The sequence below is a fragment of the Bombus impatiens genome, unplaced genomic scaffold, assembly GCF_000188095.3.
Source record: "Bombus impatiens unplaced genomic scaffold, BIMP_2.2 scf_1275, whole genome shotgun sequence".
Lineage (NCBI taxonomy): Eukaryota > Metazoa > Arthropoda > Insecta > Hymenoptera > Apidae > Bombus > Bombus impatiens.
Window position 1 is genome coordinate 191425 of NT_177694.1, and position 14241 is coordinate 205665.

At 41.1% G+C, this 14241-nt stretch overlaps 1 protein-coding gene across 6 annotated transcripts in view; it reads left to right on the forward strand.

The window, feature by feature from the left end:
* LOC117151124 (protein trachealess-like) overlaps positions 1-14241 on the forward strand; it is a 141144-nt gene that overhangs the window by 558 nt on the left and 126345 nt on the right. For all 6 annotated transcript variants that reach the window (XM_033323808.1, XM_033323809.1, XM_033323811.1 and 3 more), the window contains exon 2: positions 1-278. In XM_033323808.1, coding sequence (XP_033179699.1) covers positions 91-278 — 188 coding nt within the window. In that variant the 5' untranslated portion in view covers positions 1-90. The remainder of the gene's footprint in view (positions 279-14241) is intronic.

Here is a 14241-nt window from a genome sequence, read left to right on the forward strand (position 1 = left end):
GGAGCCGCCGGTATCGCCGGAGGATCTGCCGGAAGTGGTGCGTTACCCTCGACGAGTCACCGCGGCCTCGAACTGGAACATCCGTCGGCGATGCCCGGTGCCCCGGGTTTTCATTGGGGGGCGATGCTCGCCGGCCACCATGCGGCTGCCGCGGCGAGCATGATGCAACCACCCCTGTCCGCGGCCGGTGAGTACACCCCCGCACCGGCACACCATGGCCCTACTCATCCTGCCATGCCTATGGACCTTCACGTTCACCAGGGATTCCCTTACTACAGGTTAGTCCATCGACCGATTCGTGTTCTATATCGATTCCACTTGGGGGTTGCCTTTTTGCCTTTAAACCTTTCGTTAGGATTCCTTTCGTTGAAAGCTGTGGTAGCCAGGTACCGTGTTGGTTATCATGATAGTTAAACTCTTCCTAGGGTATATATATATATATATGGCTTATTTAGAAAAGATTACGATTGGTCGCACCATTGGTGATTTCATCACAAAGGTTTTGTTTCAGAGAGTATCTAAGATAACTTTAGTTGTTGTTTAGGATCCATTGAGAATAGTACTAGCTTTGTCGAATAACGTGGTTTAAAGTTTCTTAGGATACAGGTACATGTATCTTATTTAGCATGATTGAGCATGAGATTTATGATTGATGCACTGGCAATTAACCAATAGAAGTTCCAAGTAAATATTGTTTAAGGGAATATCTAGGATAAAGATTCTCTGATTTTTGTTCCCTGTAATACATAATAAAAATTTGCTGTAGCCACGGCTATTATTTTAAGTATCGTACAGATGCCTTGGAAATTATACGTATCAAGATACAAATATCTGAATACCAATTGGTATCGAGTTATTCGTTTTAATGTACAATATTTTGCTTTCGATCCGATTACAAATTGTTCAGCGTTCGGTTAGTTCTCTAGTCTGATGTGAATCTTTAACGTATATACTTTTACGTAAATCTGTATGGTTGGTTCCTTCTTTTCTTACCGATATTATTGCCTTTACGATCGAGTTACTTTTTTCCATATCAGATTCGATGCACCGTCGAGCGTATAGGTAGGCAATGTCAGCCTTCGAAATTTACCTTGTAAATATTTCTCTGCTAAACGAATACTCTCGTGTTTACCCATTTCGAGCAAACACCTTGCTTAAATACTCTCTTTACCTTAGTTCCTATTAGACAATCAAGTTCGTTGACGTTTCTCTCATACCAGTCTTCAGCCTTCCACTTCGTGATTCTCTTGATCCTCTTCAACCAAAAACAAATAGTTTATTCGAAATCCGAAATTAAAGTTATATAATGTATGAGATTATCATTAATCTGGCTAATATTTGCCCACCTTTTCCTAAATTTCCTTCCACACATAGATACTCCTCCAAAGTTCCGCAACTTAACTAAAATCACTTCCAAACATTACGAATTCTGTTATCAGTACCGTAAACGCACTGTTAGAACACACATGGTTACACGGTAGACGACACGAAAAATCCGAAGATCCGCGAACGATGCCGCAACTATCGATGATCACTGGTTGTAAATCGCGCAAAAATATCGGTATTCCTCGCGAATAATTAGACGCGTTTGTTACCCCCTTCACGTGCGCGCAATAAATAATTCCCGAAGATCGGCAAACGTTACAGAACTGAATAATTTATGAGACAGGATATAATAATTAAATGACCAATAGCTGGTTATGTAGTTCGATGTGTAACCATGCTTCTATCTATTTTCCTCCTTTTCCCTCTTCATCCCCTATTCGCTTTTGCTCTTGGTAGCGGTATAACGCCACATAAACCGCATAAAGTAACTTTTCATATGGTTGGAGCGTGATTACGCGAAATAATATGTCGCTTGTTCATGCGTAAATTACGAGGGACATGCGAGCTAACTTTCTGTCTAAGGGTTTTATTTCGCGAATACACTGTACACATCCCGTTGTTCGTATCTAGCCGAGCATGCTCGACACGTACAGGGTTTTAATGTAATTTGGCACGCGGTGGACGAACGTGGCCTGCACGAACGAACTTGCTACCAGAAATGACTGAAACGTCGAGAATCCATCGAACGTTCTATTATTTATTTCTTCTTTTTTCTTGACTTGTTTTTTTCTTTTTCTTTTTTGGTGTATCGAGTTTATAGCTGGCTAGAAAACGATTAGGCAGATGATTTGCAATTATGGCGCGAGAGAAGTTGGTCGTTAACGATGCTTTGACTGATCAAATGTTCTGACGATCTCTGCGAAGTGTCTGCTACCGACAGATATCTTGTAAGTTCTTTACACATCTTCAGGTTTCTATATAATCTTGATTGCCGCGTTTCGTTACAGCGCTCGTAAAATTTCTAACTGTTAGATATCCGTAAGAAGTAAGTGAACCACGTTATATATAGAAACGTTTTCCTTGCCGAAAAACAAGCTCGAAGCGGTAATTTACACGTAACTCGCGCGGTAGTGTTCTCGACACGTGGTGACAAGATATTTCAAGGAAGTAGAAACGTCGGTTTCATCGGTAAGACGTGCGTGAAGTTTTGAAATTTTCGGGATCGGCGAGAGGCGGGTTGTGGAAGTGCTGTAACTGGTTCGCTGATAACGCAACGCTCACAGCGAAAACCAGTTCGCCGTTGCACACGCGTGTCTCTCGTATAATATTTATAAAGTCGATTTCTTTTCCTCGACATGTAACCGGGCCGTGTGCGCGCGTTAATAAACTTCAGCCACGGACAAGTTTATCTCGTGCTGAGCGATTCTATCGGCTCGAGCGTTTATCCTGACTCGCGCGGTGTACGTACACGCGTGAAGATTCAATTAGTTATGACAACTCTGGATTCGAACGTGAATTCGAACCGTGGACGTGCGTGGAAATAAGAAACTAAGTTAGAGATCGTCTCGTGTTTTTTTCTGATCGAGTCTTTGATGGCAGTGTGTTTCGTTTAACCCTTTAACCCTTTCCTCTACGCTATACTGGCAGATGAAAGAGTCTTTGGTATAGAGGTCGAAACTGTTTCTGCCAATACGGAGAAGATACGCGCATGAATATTTAAGTAGTTTGTGAGCGATGATTGCGAATAAGTCATTTGTATCTATATTTGGACTGAACAATTTCTTTTCCAACTTTTCCAACATTTATTTATTTAACATAACGAAAGAAGATGTACAAACATAGATTAAGCTTTATTTCATTGCTAATAAATTATTGTTATATTCCTCTCGACAAAGAAGAACACTCGCGTTACATATCTGATGATCTGATGCAATAACTTTGCTGCAGTAGAATCTACTTATTCATAGTCAGACAGAAAGAAGCGATTCAGACGTACAATAAATCACTACTTTCCAAAAGCAGAGAAATATTCGCACGTTACTATACGATCTAGTGTAGCTTCTTCTAATTTCTTTTCCAATAACGATATCTACTTATTTACAGTAAATCAAAAACAGCATATCCAAACGTAAAATTCTAACAGAACCTCGTTCGCTGCTTCTTCAACGGCATAAACTTCCTAATTAATGTCCCTCAGGAAAACGTCGAGAAAAACCAACTCTAATAATTACCACACGGCAACAATTTCAAGAATCACTCCAGCAAAAACGTTGACCCCGACAGCGAAACAATGTCTAGCATTGAAACGCGGGTTTCAATTTTCCCGTCCTTAATGCACAGTTGCAGCGGCGCCACTTTGGTGTTCGTTATCAATTTCCTAAATTGCTCTAGGAGCGAAGCACGCGAACGATATCGGGCTTTGCCGATTCTCATCCCACCGATGGCAATTACATTTTTCCCTTGCGAACGTGCGCCCGCGCACACACATTTACGGCGACCGAACGTCGCGTAACGTACAATATTATTTCACGTGAGACGCGTGTTCCGTAATTTACGCGGCTCGATATACGATTCCGTGTAATTGACAAGACGATCGATGGATCCGATACAGAGATCTAATCGAGATAGCCGCTTCGATACGACTTTTTTGTGTCCTCCTCCTCCTCCTCCTCCTTCTTCTTCTTCTTCTGGTTCTCCACCCGGTTTCTGCCCCCTTCAGGGTTTCGAGGAAGCCTTTCGAAAAGCTGCCACGGTTGTTCTTTGTTAATCGTCGCGATGGCATGGATGTGGTCGCGGGCGCGCGCGCGCGCGCGAGCACACACTCGTTCATCGGTTCCACTCGTGTACTATAATTATTCACACTCCATAATGCAGTACACGGCGATACGTAATCTCGGCCAGGGTCTGAAAAGGAAGTGTACGAACCATTCGTGTAATTATACACTCGCCGTAGTTTAATCTTCTAGCAAATTGTATTAAGATTTTTTACGAATTTTCGCACGTTGTGTCGTAAATCTATTCGCCGGCCGAATAGGATACGTGTACGGTAAATGGGCATCGCCCATTTTCAATAGGCTTCGATTAATCGTTTCTATGTATCATTCCCCTTCTCGCGTTTTCATTCCCGTTTTTCTCCTTCGTCGTTGTCGATTGATTCTTTTGGAACGAAGGGAGCTGTTGCTTGTGTAACTTGCGATTGTCGCGACAATTTCGGAGTTGGATGATATCGTGTACGTAGTTACAGTCGGAGAATGTAGTAGGAGTGATATAGTAAATAGATTTACAGAGACGTAACAAACTATGAATTATATGAAATTTCTGTGAAGTAAGCAATTTGCTTTCATTGGGAGATTTAAGTTCATCTCTTTAAAAATCGAAACAAATTTGCGCGCGAACAATGAAAATTTCTATGAAAAGTTGCAATCTATTTATAGATTGTGAAATTTAGGTTAGTCTTTTTACGGATTTTAATGTATGCTTGTTCATTAGACAAACACGCGGTTAATTGCAGCCTCTAAACAACAAAGACCGATATTAATTTCTGATTGACATTCTCTAAGATATACAGTGCAACTCGTAATTTGTTAGTTCAAAAAATATATTTCGCCATTCAATTATAGGATAGCTAACTAGTATTTGTACACGTTTGCCTTTTCCATCGTCTTATCTCGCCATCGAATCTCTCTAATATGCACTTAATATACCATATCCACGTCGAGCTTGGAAAAATCTTAAATCGAATAACTTCGAAAATAGCCGACCTCCAGAATTATTTTTGAAACGTTGCAAGAGAATTCGCCTGATTGGTTAAACTGCGTGTCATGTTTAAGTTTCGAATATAAATCTGAATTTTTAAGTGAAATGAAATTCAAATCGTATAATTTTATAGAATTCCTTTCGAAACATTTCGTCGAGTAACTTTTCCTACAGTTTTCTCGGATTGACCCCACCTTTCCTTTGATCTCATTTGACCTCGTTTTAATTCACTCGCAAAATTACATACTGAAATAATTCTGAAGCTATTCATCTTTCATATTAAATTCTCTTAAACCACAACACATCTTTGCAGCCAGAAAAATATTGACTCGCGAGATTAATTCCTGTTTTAATCATTCCTTAATCCTATCCTACTTATGTTTTGACGACATCATGAAAAACTATTCCCGATTTGTCTCCGTTCAGCCAGATTCCCCCGGCCGATTAATTAGCATCGGCGTGATAAGCTGACAGAGCCGGCTGTGACAGCGTTAGCGAGAACAGCGATCGAACGCAAGAAGCGGCACGCAAGAAACTTATTATAATCCGTGGCTCGTCCAGGTTATTAGCATTCCGCTATCAATTATCCGGCAGCCCAGGCGCTCGAAATAACGAGCGTTGCTCCGTTCTCTTCCATTCTCTGCCCATCATGCGTCTCCTTTCTTTTCATCGCCGGAATAATCGTGCTGTTTAATCGCTCGAAACGCTTCGCTGATATTAATCGATTACAAAATTTATTTCACCTTTTATCATTCCACTGAAACGTTATTGTGAAGAACAGCTGTACTTTTAGACGAAGAGGAGTTTGCATTATGGCGATGAGCGTGAACGAACATCGCGCATATTACATCTTTTTGAGAAATAACACAACCGTGAATCATGAATCCTAGATGTTTAAATCTCAATCCCTAAAACTCATCTATTTCACCTGATTCGAGGTAAAACGTTCCCAGAGGAGAACTCGGACAACATTTGCCTTTCTCGTTGTGTGCTCCGCGGCGATGTTTGACGGATAGATTGAAGTGGTGCTCGAAGTATAATGTCACAGAAGTTGTCCGGTGAAAAGAACTCCGTCTTCGACGTACGAGAACGAGAGTACGCGGACGACGTGTTGACCTAGCGGTGCGTCGAGCACCACTTGTTGCCGTGTCGTGCCTCGGGTACTTCTGTCAGTATACTCGAAGCTGCCGCTACTCAAGACGGCCTCGAACCTCTATTGACAGATGCAATCGTCCGGTATTTGCATTAGATTAAACAGTTCCGATAATCGTTGCTGCTCGTGCTCGTCCTAATTGGATTTATCGTGTCCCGTTGTGTACGTGCGCGTACCGATGTTTCGCGCACAGCTGGACCAACGATCACTGTATCGCCGTATTTGTTAATAATAAAAGCTTTATCAAACTGAGATCAATTGTTCGAGAATTGCGAAAAATATTCGACTTTTTCGATTAATCGCGTTTAGGAAATACCCTGAACATATGAAATTGAAGGAATAGCTTCAAAACCTTGATGTATTTGAAATTTTGAAACGTCTGAATATCTAGAAGTTTGAGAAGCGTGGTATTTGAATTTCTGGTTGCCTGAGACTTGGAAAGTTTGAAATATTTAAATATTTGAACGTTTGAATGTACGTATTCAAATCTTTGAGTATTTGATTCTTCGAATGTTTAAATATTTGAAAATTTCAATATTTGAATTCTTCGAGATTAAAATGCAGGCCTAAAATGTTATTTGAGTAGCTTAATTTGGTAAAGAGATTACGGGGCACTTGTAGTGCGATATGAAGTTGTATTTTAACTGAAGATGAACACGATCAGTGGAATTAGTAACTAGACTGACAGACGGTACTTTAGGCAGACACCTCGTTTAGACCTCGGGTTATTTAACACGTTGCAAGTGAGAAATAGTGCGATTAAGTATCAGAAGGAGTATTATTATACTCCATTCGAGATCGTTAATCATCGTTTTACTTGTGCTGCTGGTAAGATGTAAGTAGGTCAACATATGATGAAGTTCGTTAAAGCTAATTGTAATATCCTAATGTACAGCCCTTTAACACGCTGTTATAATCTCAGGGGATCTAGCTCCGACACGTATTCGTAGAAATTTCAAAAAAAAAATATATATATAGACATAATCTGCAAACGATATTAAAATATATTTGGAAAATTGTCTAAATCTCTTCAATTTTATTGTCAATGTATTAAAAGCTATATTGTTGCTACGTTACTCGTTGAAACGAATTTTCCTTAAAAACAGGTTTTAAATTTTTCTAACGTTTAAGATGATATTTAAACAGCCCAGAGCGGAATACTTATATTTATTTTAAAATTACACAGTTCTATGAAACTTATACGTGTCTTTACTCGAAAATTATTGACATTAAGCATACTCACCTGTTTTCTACGTTCATCGAAGGTTTAAGAGTACCTCTAAAGTTACACACGTCTGACACCTCATTGTCGTAGAAACGTGTAGAGCTACTGACCGACTTGACAGGTTACTTTCCACTGAAAACTCGAGTAGACCGGGTTTCTTTGATCTTATCGATAATGATGTTACTCAGAAGCGTGGCCGGATGTCGAAATGTGCCGCGACTGTAATGTAAGCCGACCATTTTAAATAAATTCGATTAAGCAACGAGAAAAACGACCGTGACTCGTGCTTCGCGTTACATTTTCGTAATTGATATAACAAATAATTGAAAAAAATGTTTTTCTAGGAAAATAATTACGGTAATAATTGGTTATATGAAATACAATTCGGAAGAGCACATTTCCGATGTAGAGTCGCTACTTTTTGCTTAAATTTAATAATAAACAGAATGTTATAAAAAAAAAACATCGGCAGCTGAATATTTTGTAAATCAATTTTAGTAGATTAAAATTGTGATAGCCTTAATGGATTACTGTAGAAATTTCGTAGTCGATATAATTGGCAGAGATAGGTAAAAACCGCGTCTAATAATATACTTAATTAGCGCATTGTGATTCAGCGAAATCGGACGTAGTTGATTTCGCGAAATTTGTCGAAAAGCTACGTGAGCGAGAACCGGTTACACACGTGCCGACAGTGGCAAAATGATAAATACGAAGGATTTAATCAGTATTATAAATCATACGTGTGCACGCGCGATATTGAATCCGCAATAAGAGGGAATGACCGCAAAACCATCGTCGCTTTGTTCGAACGAAAATTAATCGTTTTGCTCGCCATTTGCAAGTATAATAATCTCGAATGTAACACTATAAATAATGATAACTAAGAGACCGATAATGTCAATAAACTTCAATGTACATGATTTTTTTCTATAAAAAAAGAAATAAATAATTTACAAATGCTACATGTATTACCAAAACAAATGTAAAAGGAGTATAGCTATTAATTCCGTTGGTCAGACTATAAACATTCAATTAAAATTATTTTGCGCATCGTCGAGTAAATAACGAAATCACGATCATACCATATGTTTAATCTTGATCCGCTTGAAATTAAGATACGAAATGTAAATTGTAATCTGACGCACATAATACCGGTGTCGATCGCGCACCAGCATTGTCAGTCGAGTCTGGCCGACTTAAATTGCAGGCCTTCGATGTGTACATACGGATCTGCTGACAGTTTGTCTGGAGATTGACGGACAAACCAGAGATGGCTGCGTTTAATATCTCCGCGATGCATCATCGAGCTTTAAGCTCTCTCGTGACGGAACAAAATTGATGACAACGTGCTGCTAATTAACCAAGCGACGACGCGTTCGTTTTACGATCTTCGATCAAGTTTCTGCTACATCTCTTTCATTGTTATTTCGTAAGAGTATCTAGAATTCTGTTAATAGAGCACATTGACCGAATCTGAAATTAAATGTTATCTCGTCGATGTTACTAAATCTATCGTTAAACTACGAAGCTTATAGAAAGTAGAGTTGGTGAATTTGGCTTTTGACTGGGTCATATAAAACGAGTGAACCCTAAGTTTCGACGAGTATTGCAGTCGTTCTTCACGGTAGTCGAATTCGATCGCGAGGCAGCCAGTTGAGAGAAACTGGTGCACGATGATCAGTCGTACGACGACACGCGTGTCGGCTGCACACGGACAGTGTGCACGCGGGAGACACGGTCGCACAGGCATTGAGAGCGTTATTGAATGATGGCTCGTCCAACTGCTAATGGGGCCGGACGCTCGCGCGACACATCGCAGAGAAAGAGAAGAAGAATCTGTCTCTTCGAATGGGATGGAAAAGAACGTACGAACCGAACGTACGTCGCGAGAGAGGAAGGAAGAAGGGGCGAGGAAAAAAGGGTTGTCTCCTAAGAAGAGTGCGCTCGCGCGCGCGCGCTCTTGTTGCTGTTGCACCGATGCACAACCGATGGATGCATTCTTCCGTCGTTCCCCGAACCATTCGATGGCAGAGGAGAACCGAAGAACCGAGAGACTGCAGTCTGGCCTCGCCTGGACCCGACTTCTCCTCGCTTCTCTCTTTCCCTCCCGCGTGTCCAACGATAGCTCGCGAGACTTCGAAGGCGTAGCCAGGCTGGCTGCTGACCAACCGATAAATAAAATAACTCGATTCCGTTTTTATCCAGTCGATGCTGCATCGTCCCTCTTTTACTCTTTCGAGTACGCAATTTCTGTTTCGAGGTTCTAAACTTTAGAACACGTGAATTTGGCGAATGGCCTACTTTGGTATAACACCCCCCTTATTGGAAGAAAGTCTTTTTATCTTTGCCAGTTATATTTGTCGAAAGGTCGCTGATATTTTTATGGCTATATAGGATTCTATAAAATATTCCCATTCTTCGCCGCCTTTTTGCCATCTTCTTCGCTCCTGAACTTTTCTCCTTCGTACCCTTTTCTAATCTGTCTTCCAATATTTTCCTTTTTCCACTTTGTATCCTCAGCCGAAGTCGCAGTCGCTAGTACACCCTGGTAGCTGGTTCCCCTCGGTCCCTTGAACGGGCCGTAGTACCATGGGCAGCCCGGTAGTTGGAAGCGCGAACTTTTTTCTCAGCTATCGGCCCGGTGGATCGCGCTGCGATGCTGGACTGCAATCAGAATTGATTATAGCCTGCCGAAACTGCGCCGCGGTCCGGCGCGTTCATATTATACAACTCGCCCGCGGCTCAGCCGCGTCTCTCGCTCGCTCGCACGCCGTCTCCCCCTCGAGTCAAGATCATTCGAGGAGGGCCGCTGGCTTCTTCCCTCCCGTCGTCCCTCCTTCGATATGCACGCTGTCCCGTGCCCGACGTCACTGACCCACTCGTGCCGTGCCTCCCGAGGGATTCTCTCGTCCTTTGTCGGACCGGCCGGCTACCCCTGCGCTTCCTTTTTCCCGAATTTCGAGACCATGTCGCTCCATACAGTCCTGAAAACGGCGCTTTGCGAGGAAAATGCCGATAAAGGCTGTGTGTCTGGAAGTTAAGTGATGATTTTGGAGAAGAAGTTTAATCCAACGAGTGTATGAAAAAGTACTAAACTTTAATATCGCAATTAAAATCAATATAGATACTTTGTAACCATATGCGAAGCATGAGAATTCGAATATTTTCTCGTTGAGTGATAATTTTGCTACGGAAAGAATATACGTAGGAACGTGTAGTTAGTTGGTAATTTTGCAGTGGTGACTTTGTGCGATGTTGACTTATGTCTCTGATGTTGCAATGTACACCAGAACGTAATAGTTGGATCGCGATTTGCGATAGTTTTGTGCAAAAATATGCGCCTGGTTAGAGTTACGTATACGTTATTGCGACTGGCAACTTTTATAATATACAAAACTGTATTTTATACGAAAGCCATAAAGTGTCAGCTCTGCAAGCTTCTTGCAAAGTTTCGTTTACTCGGTATCCAATCAGACAAATATCTCGGCAATCTTCAGGATGGTACGGAGGCAAGTAATATTCTGCAGCATCGGAAACGTTAATTAATAGGTCGTACATCAGTGAAACCGAAGGGTGTGTACCGCAGAAGTGATTTAATATCCGCTTTAATTAGTTTGAAAAACGCCCATTGAGAAAAAGAGAGCCCTACGCCTTGCACGCTACTTTGCTACGTTTTATTTCGATGCACTTGGCTATCAAGGCCGCGTGCGGTTTAAAGTTCACCGTTCAACCTGTTGTTTCAAGAATGGATATTCCTACGAACAATTCTACTTTAATCGCCACAAATTTCTCATAAAATATTCGATTTGTTAATTCATTCGTTAATCTTCACACTTTCGTGCAATCACAAAAATATTTTTCGATAGTTGTAGCTTAGCTATGAACGTCGTTTTTCTCTAAATATTGCTAGACGTCATTCTTCGTTTTATTTCAAAGGAAAGATCTCCCATCTGGTTCTTTATCGATTCGAGGCAATCGTTCCACCCCTGAAACGTTCCTGAAAGAACTTCCAAGAAACTGGATTGTTTGAATCGAGCCTACTGGTATTCCACGGCTGTTTATACGTAACGCGGACAAGAAAGCGGACATGTAACTGCATAGACTTTTTTTTTAATGGCAACTAAATTCTCGGTAGAATTCCAACAGTGTTCAGTGGCGATCGTTGCCACGGCGCCTGATATTTCTCATAAATCGGGAACTATATCTTGGACGAAGTCAAGGTCCGACGACGTGGAATGCAGTAAAGCGCCGCGTATTTCGCAAACGACCGGGTATTAAGTTTGAGCCACAAAGTACCATATTTGTCATTATTTTCTGGAAAGCAGTAAAAGTGGCCGTGTGCTTGTTCGGAGAACAAGTGCGTATTTTAATGGCTCAGTGTCTCTGCTCTTGGAATACTATTTAAGGTTTATCGAGTCGTCGTTTTTGTAATCTGCGTTAAACGTTGTCGAGCACATTTGACGTACGTCACTCGACAGTTTTTGCAGTAATATTAAAATCGCATCTTAATTTCGAAATTTATCTATTTTCGCAAATTATAACCTGTCGGTATTGTGGCGTAGTAGACGCTTATCATTTCGCTTTTCTACGGTAAACATCGCGATGACAACATCACTCTGATCGTAGAATTCCGCGGTTTTTTCCTACTTTTTATAGCGTAGAAGAACATCGAATGATATGTATCAACTGAGTAATGAAACCTATCGAAGCGTAAAATGTAAGTTTTTATGAAACTTTCGCGCTGTGCTTCGCGGCGCGGTGTTTGGACCAATACCTTTTTCTGATCACATTACGTCAACCTTATTACAGCTTATGCAACGATAGAAAATCGTAGCTCGATATCGCGGTGCGTAGCTGGTCGTTAGTAGAAAGTTATATCCATTTACGTGATATGAGAATAGCTTCGAGAATCACGAGTCATAGCCATGAACATTTTGTACGGTTAAGAACGGTGATTTCCGTGATACAATCGATGCTCGTCTGCTTCTTCCAACGGTATCAGACGCGACTTCTATATTTATCTATTAGACAGAATACGATCATCTTATCTTGCGTGTCTTATTTTAACAAATATTTCGTTCGATGACTTTCCAGTCCATAAAATTTCATCCTTGCCGAGACGATAGCCTTGACAAGATTTGATTCTTCCAGTGATTCAAAAATCTTAGTTCTTAGTTGCAAACGATATATTCGAGATAATATCCACGAACGATATAAAACAATGGAATTACTTTGTATGTATCTACAATTGTCTCGTCTTCGATATTTACAGATAATTTGGAGTAAAATTTTATCAGTATCGTCGATGTAATTTTCGCGTTTGTCCGCCTATAAATCGCGCGCGGGCTTTAAGACTCGTTTAATTCTTACACCCTGTTGAAAGTTAATAGGAAGCGACGAAGAAAGCGTGTAAGTGGCCGATGGGTGTTGCCAGACGTAGCTGGGCACGCTGCTAAAGGGTGGGGAAGGGCGTAAGAAAAAATGTTCCTACAACCCCTCGACAGTTCTCGCTGACTCCCTAAGTCTTCGAAGCGTAACTTAGCATACTTTATTTGATTTTTTGTATTGGATAATAGTCTCAGGTAATAGGGTGGCTGCGAACCAAGCCGGAGAAATGGCAGGGTTGTCGAGCGAATTTTCACGCTCTCCCACTACTGTTGCATTAACAAATTTACATTTTTTAAATGGAAGGGTCGCGCTCTCTCGGGGTGATAACTTGCGGCCCATTTGTTCCTAGGAGAAATGAAACCGCCGGCGACGTTGCATCTTAATAAAGAATGTAACGCGACTTTGCTTGCTAAATTGCAAGACTTACAACGTGCTTTTTCATTCGAGATCTGGATGAAAAATGATCGTGGCCTTGAATGTCAAGGATAGTTTCATTATTTTCCAATACTTCGTTTTTAATCCTCATTAACTACTCAGAAAGTATCTCGTCTGTTAAGTATATACTTAGCGTAACAAGCTCGCAACGAATTTACTCGCAACTAGCAACACGACCGCGATCCATCTTCTTAATAATTGCACGAGAAATTGTAGCAAAATTTTTTCTTCAAACAATAACAAGCTCGCAACATAATCACGATCCTTGTATCTAATAATCACCCTGAAAAAATTGTAACAAGAAGCTAAGTCTTTGGTAACAAGTTGCTGATCCTTAAGAAGGAAACAGGTGATTCCGTTCGAAGTCCGACGAATGACAATTTGCTTCGCGATCCGTTTTCTTTGCTTACCTTCAAGGAGGCAGCAACAAACGAGATCTCGTTTCGTCTGGATGGTTCTCTTCATAATTTGTCCGGCGTGCCTCGTCCGGCTCCTTAATGTCCGCGCATTATCCCGCTATCATATTAACCCTTTCGTTTAAGGTACATATTGGGCTACCATGTGTCCATTAGCATTACATGAAACCGTGACGATAAGATCACGAGACCTATTCTATGCGGACGGCGATACGTTTATACGGACTATCGACGTCCAGTTACACCGGCCTCCAAACACGGCCTCATTACCTAATGATTGACTGACTGACTGCCAGCGAGCCGAAGTTAATCGACCTGGAAATGTCGGGAGACCGCGTTAAAAAGTTAAATCATACGGTACATTCATCGTAATTATTCGCAATTCAAGTGGATATCGCCAGGATTACCTGTACGTAGACAGAGTGACCGGTGAATTTCATTGTGCTTCTTCCGCCTCTTTATCTTCTTTCTTTTCTACTTTTATTCGACAGGTAATTTCTGAATACAGGATACGCATTATCATGGTTGTTAGAGTTTAT